At 37.2% G+C, this 17,578-nt stretch overlaps 1 protein-coding gene and 1 long non-coding RNA gene across 2 annotated transcripts; one reads left to right on the top strand and one right to left on the bottom strand.

Moving 5' to 3' along the window:
• Positions 1 to 1,245: 1,245 nt before the first annotated feature.
• fntb (farnesyltransferase, CAAX box, subunit beta) lies at positions 1,246 to 17,226 on the bottom strand. Its single transcript, XM_088648385.1, has 12 exons — positions 17,004 to 17,226; positions 14,404 to 14,468; positions 11,028 to 11,100; positions 10,495 to 10,586; positions 9,352 to 9,498; positions 8,577 to 8,660; positions 6,181 to 6,267; positions 5,753 to 5,882; positions 4,430 to 4,562; positions 3,964 to 4,075; positions 2,956 to 3,070; positions 1,246 to 1,842 (listed from the first exon to the last, which is right to left on the bottom strand). Exons 1-12 carry the CDS (start codon positions 17,100 to 17,102, stop codon positions 1,723 to 1,725), a joined length of 1,257 nt encoding a protein of 418 aa, XP_088504511.1. The 5' UTR covers positions 17,103 to 17,226; the 3' UTR covers positions 1,246 to 1,722.
• Positions 8,680 to 11,196, top strand: LOC148653413 (uncharacterized). Its single transcript, XR_015941661.1, has 3 exons — positions 8,680 to 8,971; positions 9,957 to 10,011; positions 10,370 to 11,196. It is a non-coding gene; the product is annotated as an uncharacterized LOC148653413 (long non-coding RNA).
• Positions 17,227 to 17,578: the final 352 nt, after the last annotated feature.

Here is a 17,578-nt window from a genome sequence, read left to right as displayed (position 1 = left end):
GCCACAAATATTTCTATTTCATTTTTAAAGTGTGTAAACTTTACCAAAATAATCCAAATTTCCCCATTTCAGAATGTATTATGTCACTGATATTATATAATTGGATTATGTTCCATAATACCAGTCAACTGGGCAGGTTGGACATTGTGAAATAGCATCCTGGGTTATAAAACATCTATACTTGCCCTGCTATAAAAAGGAGAGGTATTAAACTGATGCATCATGCCCATTGAATCATCTGTGCATTTCTCTGGGGCCTTTTAGAGCTCCTTTAGAGTATAGCTTATTATAATGACATAATTAATTGTAAACTGGGTGTAGTGTAAACTAAAATGAAACCAGATTTCCCTTCAACATCCTTACTGAGAATGCAGATGAACATGTTTTTAGCAAGTAGTTAGATCCAGGCACAAATGGCACGGTTTGTATGCTAAATCCTTAAACGTGGATAACACTTTTCACTAGCTCTTAATGTTAAATTACTTCTTTATGCATGTTCTCTTCATTCATTTATGAATTTCAACTTTTCACATCTTGTCCCCCAGAGTTTGACTTGTTTTGATACTTTCACACCTCTTGTGTCCATTCTTACATGCTTTCTTTTGCTTTATATTCTTGTGCCCCTTCTTTGTCACCATTACACCTAAAAAAGGTTCAAAAGCAAAAATGTTTTCTATATGCTGGTGTGGAATTAACTTCTTATTCTTGTTTCTTAGCATTAAAAGTTTTTATTCCTTAGATCTGTATTAGTATGAACCTTATTTTTGTGTGAAACTGATCTATATTAGGCTTTTTGGCCACTGCAGGACCTAGGCACTAAGTGGGATTTACTAAACAGGAAAGTCGGCATGATTTGAGGAGCTAAGGGTTTATCCAGTTCCTTCTTGTGTTAAATCAAAATGTTATATCAGTCTCTGTTTTCAAGACCACAGTGTGGAAAATACTTCTTAAATAGAATTGGAAATTGTGAAACTGGTCCTTCATTAAAAATACTTTATAGCTTTGGGCCCTTAAATTTTCTGCAGGAAATGGATACAAACCAAAACTAAATCCTCATGGTTTAGAAGGTGCTAGATTTTTAGCTTAAAAGTTCTGCACATACAGAATGTAATAATAATTATAATAAGTGGATCTTAGCAAAAATGTCACTGGAAAAAAATACTTGTCTGTTTAGCTTTCAGCTATGCGAAATGTTTAAACGTTAAAAGAATCTTACGTGACTTAGAGAAGAGAGCAATCGGGAAGTGTTTTTCCAAAACAAAAGGTTTAATTAAAAATATTTCAAGAGGGACACCTGGAAAATGCAGTTGTAAATTAAATCAGCACTTTTGGAAGTAGTTTATATACATTAAGGGTCCAAGAAGGGCTCAGCAGTAAACAGTAATGTACAGTATATACCTGTTTGCAAATTGAGATCAAGGTATCCAAAACATTAAACTGAAACACTGTACTTCTGAGAAAATAGTTGGATTCCAAAAGTTTATTAGTAATACATTCTAAAAATAAATTGGCTGCTACTGAAGTAAGTTTTGCCCTACTCCAAGGAGTCAAAAAGAAAGCATGGCCATTCTTTTCCTATGTTAAAGCTTTTACATTGGTAGACATTCCCTGACATGTCCATACACAAATACAATGACAGCTATGTTCCAGGCCAGTATGAAGTAAACTCTGTATATTACATTTCTTACAAACCCAAGGAAAGGACATATCCCCTGCAGTCTGTTAGAGGTTGTGAGTGCTGGAGGTGGTAGCTCTCTGCTCTGGGACTGGCATCTGATGAAAATATCTTATGGCTTGAGCCACCTTTTCTGGGCAGATATTATAGACGGGGTGGGTCGGTGCCTGTTAGGACACAGAAAGTGAGAAATGCTTCATATCCAATCTTGCTAAAGGAGAAAACATACAGCACTTTAAAATAAAAGATTTAATTCAATACTAAAATGTCATATAAACATCTCATCACTGGGTCAGGCTTAAACATACTGCTTGCCTGGCTTAATTTCAAGGTTGAATGGCAATTTCACTTCAGGTAGTATTCTACTTAAACCACTAGATGGAGATGTAAAAGTTTGTATATACTGAATATCATGTGTTTGTATTTGTGAATCTGAAATTCTGGAACCTGTAAGAAGCACTGTATTGTACATATACTACTGCAATGATTCTCAAGTGGTTTATATTAAATCATTTCTTTGTGTACCTCAACCTTCATTTTGTGTTATGTCTATACAATTATTTAAGACTTCGTATCATTAAGTGGAGGTTGTTTGCCAGCACCTTGTCAAGAACAGAGCACTTTCTGGGTACACCAGAGAAGCTGTATGTAGTCAGTAATTATTTTGTTTGCTGGCAATCTAAAGTAAAAAACGCAGAGAGGTGTTTTTTATACGTGCTGTAGCACCACATATGTATTTCAAATTCATTATTCTAGGTTTCCAATAGATTCTACATAATGTCACCACCTGCAATATTCCTGTCTTGGGAATAGCTAGAGCTTATGTGCTTTGTATTATAAAGATGTATTGCCATGCAAAGGCTGTGGTGTACTATGAACTCACCATGTACAAAAGCAGGTGAAAAGGGGCTCCATCACAAAAAAGATTTACTGCAGCACTTTAAAGTTCACACTGTGCGTAACATATGAGTTAAAACCTCATAATGAGTTCTGGGAAAGCAGTGGTGTGATGACATTGCTGGATGGTGTGCAATGTCCCTTGGTAATCTTCTCCATTCATACCGGGAATATGTCCTGAGCTCACTGACATTAGCAAACACGCCAGACCATTTGGCCCATCCTGTTTGTTTGGTTGCTAGTAGCTAAACAACAGAACTCTCTTTACAGCACAACATTTCACAGAGTACCTCCTCTTTTCTACTCTTTTCAGAACAACTGTTCCTGTGTAAAAGCACCGATTTAGTGGAGTGCACTTCAAAAACATTTACCAGGAAACTTACCAATCGGTTTTCATCATTGCCTAGGATAAGTTCATGGTAAATTTCCCTGCTTCCAAAATGCTGTGCTATAGAAAGACCACTTAGGCAGTAGCAGGTATGGTAGAAGTCTCTAGATCTAGGTAAAGGAGGATAATTAGAATAGATTCAGCATTGAGGAAAAGAGCATTTAAAGAATGAGTGAAAGCACTGATTATATAAAAACTAGCACTAAGGCCCAATTTCTGTGAGCGGCATCATTATATTTTTTCCAGTTTAGAAGAACTGCTTTAATATACGATAGCTGACCTTCACTGACAAGTCAAATTCTCCATGTGTGCCAATTAATGCATAAAAAGTTGAAAAAAGATTTCAAATGAATATTTAAGCTATGAAAATTATTCCAAAAGATCTAAAAGGTTATTTAATCAAGACAGCCGTTTAGATATTTAGCCTTTCAACTACTTTCAAAGGTCAGTCTGGTTCTTGTTAACCGTTTCTTCAATGTTGTCATCAACACAATTTTGTGACAGCTGACGCCCCTCTGAGAACACCTGTAACCTGATCCACAACATTCTTCCAATCCAGTCTGAATGTATTGATTACAAGTCTCTAGGAGAGCTTCTGTGTCCTCTCTAAGGAAGAAGCTCCGATGCTTAAAAGGCAAGGACTATCCTTTCCAAGAAAATGGTTCTGTACCCTTGAACTGAAAAGTTGCAGAAAAATCAAACTGCAGACTATTTAAAAAGAACATATGTGTCACTGCTAAAGGTTGCCTTTTTTATTTGAGCAGCATAACCTAGTAGGCAGACATACAGATAACATTTTCAATTATGAAAACCTTCCTATAAATTACTCAGAAAAATCTGCATTTCCAGCATCTACACAGAGTGCAGTTTAAAAGAGTTGTTACTAAGCTAAACATCTACTGCTTTACAGCTGTACAGCCTTATGTGTTTCAGTACAAGTGCACATAGTTCACCAAGTACTGCTCTACAACTATGCAGCCCTGCACGTTTCGCCAATACTCACTTGCCCGGCTTATCCAGCAGCCCCCCGCTCGGGTTCTGACAGCACAGCAGGATATACTCCTGTAGGGCCTGCTGCTCAAACATCCAGTTGGTCATACTCAGCGCTTTGTCTCCTGCAACAGAATTTTCACAATTCCAAACTTTTGACTTTTTAATCCCAGTTTGTACCCACCACCACAATTGGCCAATCGAAAAAACTCCGACTCAACCAGATTTGAATCTTAAGTTTGTAACACAAATTCAGTGCCATACACAACTGCAAATTAGATTTTTGAGTGACACATAAGCTTCAAAAGGTGTCAACAATTTTGCCTAATTCATTGATAAGGCTTTCTGAGCCCACCTCACAGAAACAATGAAGGACAAATGGTTTACCCTGTGTCTATTTTTCCCCACAGAGACACATGTGAGTTAAATTCCCGATATTGAGCTCAATTATGGATTGAGGTCCTGATAAATGTTAATACCTTCTTTGAACAGAGATCTGTGGAGAAGAGGGAGCAGCCCAGCTTGCCAAAATGAGTAACAGCCATCAACAAGCTTGTTACAGCGGCCCTGGAATCCGCCCTCAAAACGCATTTGTCTGCTCGTGACCCAGCGCTACAGTCCAAAAAAACAGCACATAGAATAGAAGAATTCACATTGTTCTAGTTACATTATGAATTATTAAACCATAATAAAATTGCTATATTTTGACCTGGTTAAAAAACTGTACCCAGTTCATGTCACTATATTATAAGAAACATTTGCTCTGAAATGATGCTGGGAAAGAACACACAATATTTAGAATTGCAGGAATCAATCTAAATTCAGTGTTTTAAAAATCAATTCTACTGGGTTAAACTGGAATTAGAACAAATTGATTTTGTTGTGGGTTCAAGCATCATTTAAGGAAAATGTATAAAGTTCCTCATTAGAATAACGTGTTTAGAGGAGAACCAGGAGAATTAATCAAGCCCAACTTCTTATGAAACACCACTACAACTAGGCTCTGAGTGCATGTATTATTGGCATCATGTAAAGGCCTGTTTTAAAAGCTAATCTTATTTTGATACATAGGGAAACATTCAGTATGGTCTTAGGTTTTATGTGACCCTTCCGTTGCATTTACAGGTATGATGGGTCTTCAAGTACCATCCAATCATTGTACTTCTAAGATTAAAAATAAAAAAAGGAGACCCAACTGCATTCACTGCAGCATTTCCTACTGCATAACCAGGGAACTTCAAAAAAGGGAACTTTTTAAAACAGAAGTAATGCAAACAAATCTGCATTTATCAGATGATACACAGAGCAGTGGAAACCCATCACAGGCTCCAGAATAGTACAGCCTTTTCCCATCAAATAGTAAAAAAGTTACTATTCTGAGACCTGGAAGCAGCATAATTCCTGATGTAATTATTAATTCAAAAACAATCTTTTTCATCCGACAGACCTATTCTATTTCAAGGTGTAGTTTCACACTAAAGATGAAAGATAATGGATTAATTGTAGAAGGGATAGCAGTTTCAAGCGTATATACTAAGATAAGAACAGTTAAAAACAAGGCCACTTAGCCGAAATAGCCTGTTCAGCTGTTTCTTGAAGAAAGCCAGAGAATCGGCTTCAACAACACACCCTGGTAGCTTGTTCCATACACCCACAACTCTTTGGGTAAAGAAGTGCCTCCTGTTCTCAGTTTTAAATGCACTTCCACATGCACCATTTATACCTCCATTTAAGTCATGCACTTTGATGTTTGTATCTAGTACACAGAGATATATTTTGGAAGCATGCAGGCCAAGACTTACTAACAAGGATTTGAGGTCTAGCATATGCTCCTTTTGAAAAATGGCCATGGCTGCCAATCCACAGAAGGTGTATCCACCATGGGCCTCCAGACCTGGTACTCCTCCAATACCCCCCTCCCAGTTCTGACAACTGACAGAAACAAGAAAACAGAGCAGAGGCTTAATTAGTCCGACCAAACTATCTTGGTAAATTAAGAAGGATGAATAACTCCGTCCAAAGTTCTTCAAAATGAGGAATTTGACTCAGCATTAAAAATGCTATACAACTATGACTTTAATACATGAATAGTAAAACACAAGGCATTCACACAAGCCAGAAGCAATAATGCAGTAATTACTGGACTGTTCACACAATGTTTAGTCAGGAGTGAAGCACAAAATGCTGGGGTTTTTAGTCATTGCTTCCAAGGCATTTCAGATTCCCTTACCTAGTAATCCAGTTTGGAGTTCCTTCAAATAGCGTAGGTGTGATGATGTTAGTTAGAGAAGCCACTGATGCAGCACAGTATGCACTTCTGAAATACAAGAAACAGTTCACTGACACTGTGGCCCTTATTAACCAGACCAACACCTGACCTGAAAAACCTCACAGCTGAAAAGTATTTTCTCTTCTTTCCTTTTACTTTTCAGCATCCCTTTATCTGCACTCATATAAATATTTCTGTTGATTTCCAGTGCAGTCATTTCAGCTTGCTCAAAGACATGCCATACTTATGACATTTATTTTTAGACTTAGAGAGCAGCATTACCATCTCTTAACCTCACCAGATCTCAGATCTTGTAAACAAGGCTGGGCCTGGTTTGTACTGGGATGGGAGACGTTTGGGGAAATCCAGGTGGTGCTGGACCAATAGGTGGCCTCTGGACCATTCTGTGCTGTAGGAGGTGCTAACCTTCAGATGAGATGTTAACACAAGATTGACTACTTGGCAATTAAAGATTCTACAACATTCATGAGTAGGGTTGTTGACACCAGTGCTGTGCTCTGGCTCAATTCCACTTTGGGTATATTTAATCTGGACTCCTTACATTTCCTCCTTACAAGGGGAACTGCAGTCCCAATTTCTCAGACAGGTTATGAAACCTAGGTACTGCAAAATTCCACAAATTTCAGATTAAGTGTAAAATGTAGCCATGTAGCTGCAGGCAGACATGAAACCGCTGGTCTTGCCATGGGTGAGATCCGAGTTTGTGCAACCTGTCACGTGAAAGCGACAGTCCCTGCTAACTAGTTACTGTAAGCAAATGAGAAGCATGGTCTCCTACAAAGTTAATAATGATAAATGTATTTTAATTGGTTGGCAGGTTGATCTTTTTTTTCCAATACTTAAAACTATCTAAAAAGCATATCATCTTATATGTGTCAGTTTCATGAAAATATTTACTTTTAATATGGTAGCAAAATGTCGCATGGTCTAAAGCAGGTTTACAATGTAATAGGACTGGTTTTATGTCATTGAAAGTTTAGTTGTCTCATTCTGAACAGCAGACAATAAAGGCAATTTGGCGCTACGAATTCATTGAAACTTTTGTGATGCACATCGTATCTTGTACACATTATCGCGTACTTTGTAGTTTCATTACAGTGTGAAATGCACTCATCATTGCTGACTCATTTCAACCCAGAAATGTAAAAATAGTATAGCAGTTCCACTTTAATTCAACTGGGAAAGTAATTACTCAAATCTCTACCTGATTTAATGTGCAATGGGGCTGTTGGTACATAATGGCTACCATAAAATCACCCAAGTAACCCCACGTATATTTCTGTGTGCCAGCAGTATCTCTGGGTACGGTGCAGTGGCTCTGAGGGTAAGGATATGCGCCCGTGGGTGGAATGTTGCCAGTTCGCAGTAAGCTTTCAGTAAGCAAGGATTTCATTTTATTTGTCTGTTGAAGTGACCTTAGAGTAGTGGGAATATTCTGAACAGAAGACTGTGAACTTGGAGAAACTCAGAGAATGTGATTGCATTTATAGATACGCTATGAATTCCTGCATCTGAGCGAGGCCAGCTGACAGCAGTCAAGACAATGGCCGATTCTGTTTTGAGCACCAGGCAGTGTGGATGGGAAAGCTGTGACAGCTAGCGACTGGTCCTAATCAGGAGACCTGCACTTGTATCAAGTAAGGGAACTGACAGCTACTGGACACTTTTGCTTACAAGCCCTACCCATATTCATTTTTAGAGCTTTAGCTTTCCATTGCTAATTAATAGAACTATATAGACAAAAAAGCTAAAAAGCTACACAGATTAATCTATGTACAGTATGCCAACCCAATATAATGCAAACCCAATACAGTAATTAACAATGCAGAAAAATATATGTATGGTTAAAATGCATGGTACGTTTTGAAAATTTACAAAGCAAATATTTAGCATAAAAAAAATTATCCTTTATTACTGGATCACGGTGAGCAGAAAAAGGAGCTAGAGCTAGGATACCCCCTGGACTGGCGTCCTCAGGATGCCAGTCTATCACAAAAATCATTAGCTCAAAAAAATCTACAGAACTTCAAGGAAAGCTGATTTGGCTCAGAACAGAGAGAAATACACACAGCATACAGAAAAGGGGGAGAACAAAAGAACTTATTAGGGCTAGAATTCTTAATTTAAAAATTAATTACCAACTGTATTAAGACTTCAATGTTTTTCCATCACTAATGCTTCTTAACAAATTTAAACACACTGCAAATAAAAAAAAGGCTGGTCAGAGCAAGCAGCGGATTCCTGTTGTTTTTACCAAAGGGGAAAACAGTATGTAACTCTGTTTGTTGCTGATAAGGCAGTCTGCTGAAAACAGAAACCAAGGCAACAGGACGTACCTGACATCCACTTCTCCACCCACGTGCATTATGAAAGAGCCGTCAGGCTGCTTCACTGAATACAAGAAGTCTAGCAGTCTTTGTCTGGTAAGAAACGAAAGTATTCCAGTATCGTTACATGAACTGTATTAATGAGTACAGAATGCAAACGCTCACTTCATTTGTTTCTAAAGTTTTTGTCACTTTTGCTCTATTAATCTGTTTTTGTTTAATGCTCCTCATTTTTTTTTACCAGAGAACTGTTTCAATGGGGAACATTAACATACGGTATTTCTAGGAATGCCACCTGAGAACTCTGGGCAGCTTTGAAGACAGCAATTTGTAGCCCTCAAATGCAGACTACACAGACTTGAAAGTCCAACTAAAATAGTGCTGGGAGCAGTTCGGATTTTACGGTAAATTCATTTAACTGTGCTTCAAAAGAACACTGAGCGAATGTCATACTCACAAAGGAGCTCCAGAAAGACTAATGGATAAGGATAAGAGTAGGTACTACCCTGCAGGACGTCAAACCACCACTCTCTACTCTCATAGCTGACTGTGGTAATTGCTCATGTCCGAAACCTTGCGGATAATATCATCTACTGTATCTGTTTCATCTGTGCCATCAGTGTGGTCAGTATTTACATCATACTTATCTTTACTTATCTTCAAGATTAACTTGCAAGTACTACATGTGCAATTTCTTATTCTGCAAACTTTTCTTCCAATTTACACCAATCACATTCAGTTACAAAAAAAAAAAACTTTCCTGAAGACTTCAGCCAGGTCTTACCTGTCAATGACGTTATAGGCCTCCTCTGTGCCAATTATACAGAGGGCATTGACAGCAGCATATGTAGGTGCCAGGTGGGCATGCTGACCTGGCCCTCCTGCAAAGCCCCCCTTGGGACTCTGACACTTTGCTAGGAATTTACAGACACTAGAAGACAAGGAAGGAATATTCAGTGCACTGCACAGCTAAAACACCAGCTGCAAGCCTCTATATTTGTGTTCACGTCAGGTATAGAATACATACAGCTACAATAACATTGTGAAAATATGCAGTAGGAGTGGGCTGTACACTGGAGATGCACATCACAATATTTTAGATGCTTAAAAAGATGTTATTATGATACTGTATAGTTTATGCCATAAATTTCTGATTCTTAGGGGTAAGTAATATATCAAAAGTATTACTATGAACATGTGGGCTTGTGTTCATTGTTAAAATGAAAAAGAAAAAAAGTGATCCCAGAAAATGAAAGGTAAATTGGTGTGACATAATAAGTTACAGTTCTCGTTCGTTATTGTTTGTTAAAGTTTGGGGAAAGTTTTAGAATGGTCTTGCTAAACCATTCTATACCTTCCTTTCTGTATGCTGTCCTCTTTATAACTCAGTCCAGCTTACTGCCGAAGAAAAGATTGCCACTAAGTGAAGACAGCATTATAAAGGGTGAGTTGTTGGTTTTATTTAATGTTTTATCTTGAAAACGTTTCAAGCCTACAAAATCAAGAAATTGAGCAAATAAAGCTGTTAAATGGAGAACATAATTTGAATACTGTAATATTTCAAATCATTGACATTTTAAACCTGTTTTAATTTTAAGATAAGATGGGTACCTTAAAGAAATAAGAAATTATATCTAATCTATCTGTGGATAAATAAACAGTTACAGATTAATCTGCATTTCCGAGGTGTAGGTAAAAGTATATTTTCCCAATCTCAACTCTGTCATCTGGGTTTCAACGGCAGAACAACATGGGGCAAAGAGAATCAGGTGTGAAGTTTCTTCCCACTCTTGTGTTTTTAGGAGTAAAAAACAAGACAACGCATGAAAAAAATCTCAGGTGAAATCGTGCCTGGCCAGCCCTGTGTCCGAGACCCAGAGATGAGTCATCTGTAACAGCTGCAGTCCACTTTGCTCTCTCTACTCACTCTGAGGCGATGGAGGCTGGGACAGTTTCATCTAGGAGCTCAAGGCTATGCAGGATCCAGTAGCAGAGCCAAGGACGGCTGGCATCAAGACACTGCACAGTATAATCAAACGCAAAAGCTTGAACATGTGTTAGTGAATTCCAGAAACAGCTCCAAAGGGCAAAGGACAGCATAACAAAATGACTTCTGTTGTTAGATTTACTTCGCAAATTGGTAAATCATACTGACCATCAAAATATATATATTTAGGCATTAAGAAAATTGTTGAAAAAATAGATTATCAGTTATGACTATATATTAAAACTGTTGCATTATTATCCTTAAATGGATTTGAACTGGAGGCAGACTTAGTTATTTGATTTACTAGATCATATATGATACCCTACCCTTCAAATTTAAAAATAAGGCTAGATGGGGAGATTTGTTACAGAAGTGCAGTTTTTGAAAGCTGGAATACTATTTACAGACATTAAGTAAACGCAGAAGGTCATTAGTGAGCTCTGTATCTGCCTCCAGGATTGACAATAACTTACCTCGTAGGCATCTGAAAGGTAACGTAAACCTCTCTTCAGATATACATAGTGCTGCTCCCGCTGTAAAGTAGGTCTGAGAAAATAAGCAACAGTATATCGGTTTGTACCAGATGTAATTCAATAAAGGAATATGAGAGAAGGCTAGCTGGCAAACAGGCAGAACTGAAAAGAGCTACAACTTTGTCACTTCGTGTTCAAGTCCAATTTAAATCTGCAGTGTAATAAGTCTGGAATTTCAAGTCTGTTCCAGATGGATTTCAGTCCACATCTTTAATCACTATACAAGCTGGAAAAAGGAGTCGATCAAGCTCTTAGTTGTGATGGGAAGGGATGAACAGACCTAAGATGTAATGTTAACTGAAAAAGATCTGCTAACCCTCCTTTTTCACGAGGTTTTTAGATGCAGTAACTACAATAACAGTAACAGTGATGAATGATGATAGTTGCCTTGCTTATTCCCCTAGTCTTGGGGGTATTTTGAAAAATAGGTCTGAACAAAATGTTTGAAACTTGATGATGGGTTACATCAATGTACACTAGAATATAAATAATTATTATATAATATATAACATATAAAATTAATTTATACAAAAACTAAAATAAATACTAAAGTATTTATATTCTTTATGCATCATACTTTATGTATCATATTAGAAAGACATGGATGCTAGCTAAAATTAGAGTATTTATAACTCTATAATAAGACAGTTCTAATTACCCTTGTATCAAAGTAAATAAAGAATTAACATAATAGACCATTATACATAAGGATGTGGGGTTGCTCTGGAAACATTTAGTAGCACAAACTAAGTACCAACAAGATTATACTAGTGTTCTAAGACAAAAGGACAATCGAGGTGCATGTAGCCTTGGTTATGAGCTATAGTTTTGGGGGAACAAGAATTGAAATAGACCCCCGCTTGCACAAATTAGTTTCGATCACTGTAGAAATGAGGGTTAAAGATGATATTTACAATAAGCTGTAACTCTTACTACAAAAACCCTTTCTCCAGTGCAGATGCAACAGGTCGTGTTTAGCCTATAGTTTATTGAAAGCCACCGCAGAAGTTGGACTGCACGGTAACAGAACATTGACTGCTTCCTGTTATTCCATCTGAAAAATGTTTGATCATTATCAAACAGCACTGAACACAAAATATGTACATATGTGTACTGTATGTATATATATTATATGTCTATATGTATACAGCAATTGCAAAACGTGTGCAACAAATTCCGGTTTTGCAATAAAAGTGTTCAGTTGGAGCTTTCAAATTTGAATGAAAAATATTCATTTAAAAAAACATCTTTTACATCCTTCATGATTCATTACAATTACGAAGGAAGGAGAGATACTTTTGCAAAGCACTGCATCCTAAAACGTGTCAGTGAACAACACCCACTGTCGAATTCCTCATACAAGCAGTATGCACTGGTGGCACAGACAGTAGTATTTTTACTTTCTTGTTCAATGTTAAATCCGAATGACTAAATTCACACTGAGGCATTTAACTGTAAAAAAGTTCATGTCAGCATGTGCCAAATCACTTGGGAACAGGACAAGTGTGTAGGCATGCAGTACCAAGGCAATTCATTGCCCATGCATGTCATAAGGGCAATTTTCCACCGACTCATTTGCAGATGGATCGATACTTTATATTCCCAAAAAACCCTTGGTATAAATGAAATAAATGAATGCCAACTCGCAGAGACATCACAAAGAACTGTTTATAGTTCATGCAAACAATGTTTCAGAGAATTACCAGTCATTTGTATTTTTCTTAAGCAGCGATTTAACACGTTAAGGGCGCTAGTCGCTGTAATCAAGGCTGTCATGTTCGAAATAGCATTTTGCAGTAACTTTTTTTGTCATGGAACCATTACTGGTTCTGAAATGAACTTGAATGGGATTCTTAAGAACTTAAAGCACATACTTTTTATCTATAACTATTTAGCATAATCTGTAATATGAATGCATATTTGTCTTTTAGATACAATAAAAGGATTGCATTAATTCAGTTACTTTTGTACCTCATTTTTATCTACCTTTAAAACTACAGATTTCTATCAGAACTGAGCAGCTGAATCTTAGGATTCAAGTTTCTTGAACCTTAAAAGTTTTTAAAAAGTCCAAAGTTTAAAATCAATTTTTCCTCATGTGTGAAATCAGGTAATTTCTTTATGTTTAAAAAGTCAAGCAAAGATTGTTTTAAAAAAAACTGTCTGACTGAGTGCAATTTGGGTCTAGTAATGACTGAGTCATGCTCTTCCAACAGCAATGTCAATTGAACCAGAGCTCACTTTATATAACAGTTCCCATAGAAACCCATGAGTCAGCCTGGTATTGAATGAAAGATAATTAATAAAACCAAGCACAGGACTATATAGTCTAAGGATACATTTGAGAATATATATATAAAACATAATCCAAGATAATTTTTAGTTTTTGAAATTCTAAAAGATGGATAGCCTGCTAAATGAAGGATTTTTTTATTTATTTTTACTGCCGACAAACTATAGCTTCACAATCCCAAGAATTAACCGTGAATTACTGTGATGAGAAATGATTGATAATACTGTTGAATAAATGCTGTATCTTCACAAAACTTTAGACAGGGATATTTGCAAAAAACTATTATGTAATTTACGATTATACACAACATTTATCATTCTATGCTGATAATGCACTTAATTCTCTTCATTCTGGACATGTGTAGTACTGGCTAGGATGACATCTTAATTTTTTTGTCTTTTTGCAATTAATTTTCTATGATCACATATACCCTTAATAATACCATTATAATATAAAGCAGACAGCGAAACCCTGTATAAAAGCAGCTAAAAAGTACAACTTTAAAACATCTATATAACACAATAATTAAGTGCACGTTCAAATTTACATACAGTACACACTGTAGGATATTATTAGATAGGCGAGAACAGTTCATCACTATAAAATAATCTGTCTTAATACAGCAGCTTTTTGTCAAAGAATGACAATACAAAATTTAAATTAGAGACAGGAACCATGTGTTCATAGTTTGTCAGAACCCTGACTGATTTGAAGTGGATTGGTTATGGAGCTTGCAGGTGTGATTTAAGGTATTATGTCAAAACACATGGGTCTTTTTTTAACCAAGTGGGTCTCTCATTAATAGAATGGTTCTCCTATGAAAAAGAAATAATTTTAAGTTAAAAACCTTCTTTTTTTCTGTATCCTGTTCCTCTTAAGGCTTCAGCTGCAATCAAGCTACTCTGCAGCACGTTTTAGAGTTATGGCCTCTATCACTATACATCACAAGGATAAAATAGGAAAACTGATTTTAGATTTCACAACAGGAAACTGAGCAGTAAAACAATTCAGACCAATACTTACTGTGCTAATCTGTGGTTTTTCTGGTAAGCACTGAACACTTGCTGAACGCTATCTTCGACCTTTTTCTGCATAACACAAAGCATACAATGCATTTTGGTATACAATACACAATGGATTGTACGATTCCACAAAGGAGTAAACAGCATAATACATTTAGGAATTCAGTACATGTCAAATTGTAGTATAACAAAGCACATGTTGGTAAAATGCAATCGTAGCAATGCAGTGCAGTAGAAAAACCAATAGCTGCAAGGCAGGAACAGATGGCAGGAGCTGCAAAACTGGTGTGGCCAGGAAAGTGCTGGGGACGGACAGGCAGTGCTGATGTTCCAGGTAAGTCTGTTCCTTCATGGCAGTGAGCAGGAGGGACAGATCAGGCATGGGAGCAGAGAATGCATGTGGAGAGGATGTGAGGGGATACAAGTAGGAGGAAGACAAAAGAAAGGTGAGGAGAAGTGCTGGAGGAGAGCATGAAGAAATTGACCTGGGCAAATATAGGAAGCTAGAGGAAGGTGCCAAGCAATGCAGTCCCAGGAGAGAAACAAGCAGAGCTCTGGCTGACTGGAAGTCGAGCTGTAGTATTCCAGACTACAAAGAACAGGGTTATGGCCTAGAACCTGGACATTACTCAGTTTTTAAATGATTAGATCTTCAAATTCAATTTTGAATGATTTCAGTTGCCTTTGGGACAGAAGAACTTTTAAAATAACTGGCAGCTGAAACGCAGGCAGTTTTTCCAACAAGACAAGTAAGGGATCATGTCTTGTGACGATAGTGTATGGACAAACAAGATTACTCTCTTCAAGCAGTTAAGTCGGGATAGGGAGCAGTGAAGTTTTAAGATAAGGCAATGGTGGATTTTACACTTATAGTGCTCTCAAACTACAGTGCCTGTCATGCAGAAAATTATCAAGGAGCATAATTACTTCCTCCCATTTATATTCTTAAGTGAACAATGAAATGATTAAGCTGGGCTTCTTGGTTCTGGGTCTCAAGGGGCACTGTGTCCAATACGTTTAATAGTTCCTTTTTACTATGCATTGTCAGCAGCTTACAATGGTCCAACTGCAAAAATAATGAATTCAATCACAAGTGAAAAACAAACTATCTTGCATGTCTCAAAGGTTACAGCTGCACACCTCTGACGTAAAGTTTCTCTGCGACAGTGGTGTGAAACTAACCTCAATAATTATTTCAGTGGTGCAGATGTATTAAGAGTGGATTACGCTACATTTAAGCTCAACTAGTGATGTTTCCAATACACACTAAACACAGCAGGAAGGTTAAAAAGCATAACCCCTGAGATATGTTACAATACGATAAACATGTGAAGCTTCCTTCTGATGTTAGCTGGCTTACTGAGCTGTATTCACACTGAAGAACAGGGAAATATGATACACGAGAACAAACTTTATGCAGTTGTGAATCACATTTCATGCGTGCAAGTCATCATGGACACAAGAGATGGTCACATCGAACTGCTGGAGTGCCCGCATGGGTGTGTACTGTCACTGTCCATGTGAACAATCTTCCACATGTTCCCACTTGTACTTAACCAACTTTTACTGTGACAGCGTGAGACAGGTTATAAAATCCTGAACACAAATTATAAAATCATTGTATACCTAAGACTTTTCTTGGAAAATATGCCCCCTTTCACTAAACTGGTTTTCTCTTCCAACACAAAACTGATGAGATATACATTCTTTTTAATGCTATTTAAATTTTAGTACAGTAACGACTCATTTCCCTAGAACATTTTAATTGTCTTCACATAGTTCATACAATTGGTGTAAAATGTACCGCTGCCTCACGGTGATGTTTTTTTTTTTTTTTGCCCACTGCTTGTGTTGACTTGTATTAAAGTTTTATGTTGTATTTGTTGTCGTTGCTGCTGCTGTTCTGTGTTTATGCTTGGTGTTTCCTTAATGTCTTTGTATTGGAGCATACATGCAGATAAGCATTTCATTGCACTTGTGCATATGAGAAATAAACTGAACTGGAGATTGCGGGAGTTTTACTCGAGAACTTCACTTGCCAGGTTAACAGCTGGACAGATCCCGACACATGACGTCATCAGCAGAGCCAGGTCAAAGCTCTTGAAATGTTTTCGATTCACGTGCTTCCTGCCGTGCTGGAACATGACTTATCCCAACATAAACCGTCATGGGCTTAACGTTAGCACAATATAATGGACATTAAGGGGTTTAAACTCAAATAATTGTTTCTTGATTCTTGTTCAGTGTGCAACAGGATGGATGAATTACTTAGTCAAAGCACATTTCCTAACCTATAGATTCCCTCAACAACAGCGCTAATGTCCTTGCAGATGCTGTGCGTCGAAGGTTTAGCAAGCTGTATTTAGCTAATCACTGCTAAACTCGGGGATAAGCTTAATTCAACTGCACAAAACTAAGCTCCAGGTAAAACACAACGTGTCCCTCGTGTAGACACTAAACCCCCCACAATTAACACAATAAAAAAACAATCTAATAAGAAGCATTTTGAAGTAAATCCCAATTAAATAAAAATGTAATTAACGAACGTCGGGATTGCCAAAGAATTACAAAAGTAAAACATTAACCAGGTACATTACCTACCTGTTCTACTGAAGTCACCGTTTCCACATTGTCGTCCTTAAACATTTCCATTTTATGGTTTTCAGAAAGACATCGCAAAGGGCAGATCGGCTCCTCCATAGTTAAAATGGAAAACAAATGTGTGAAAACTGTAACTATAAATGAAAATTCTGAATTCCTTCTGAAACAACTGATCCACTTTCTTTCGGCTTCCTATAAACTGGGCGGCAACAAGCGAAAATACTGTACGGCACGTCAGCAAGGACAGTCGTGGTTTTCAAAACGCTTTTTTCAACACGGCCACTGGAGTACAATAACGAACTGTAGAGGTTGTTGTTCTCCCCCTGTGGTGACAATTATAATGCTAACTGAAGTACAGAGAATTTTTCAGTTAATGTTATTAACAGGAAACAATAATGGAAATCAAAACATCTTAAATATTTTAATTAAGGTATTGTAACGCTACGGGGTTCAGTATTATATATTATATGTTTATAATTGTCTTTATAAAGTCACAGCAATACTGTATATAGGGATAATCCTAATATGTTTTAACACATTCACGGGACGGGTGTATTATGAGTCACGATTCTGGT

This window comes from Lepisosteus platostomus, chromosome 10, assembly GCF_059453375.1.
Source record: "Lepisosteus platostomus isolate fLepPlt1 chromosome 10, fLepPlt1.hap1, whole genome shotgun sequence".
NCBI classification, from domain to species: Eukaryota; Metazoa; Chordata; class Actinopteri; order Semionotiformes; family Lepisosteidae; genus Lepisosteus; species Lepisosteus platostomus.
The sequence above is the reverse complement of the archived record's forward strand: the minus strand, read 5'-3'. Positions and strand labels throughout refer to the sequence as shown.

Excerpts from the sequence above, each read along its gene's own strand:
- fntb (XM_088648385.1), bottom strand. The coding sequence starts at position 17,102 with ATGGAGGAGCCGATCTGCCCTTTGCGATGTCTTTCTGAAAACCATAAA. Across the intron at positions 8,661-9,351 it reads GCCTATAACGTCATTGACAG|ACAAAGACTGCTAGACTTCT; the intron begins GTAAGACCTGGC and ends GTTTCTTACCAG. Across the intron at positions 3,071-3,963 it reads CTGCTGGATAAGCCGGGCAA|ATCTAGAGACTTCTACCATA; the intron begins GTGAGTATTGGC and ends TCCTTTACCTAG.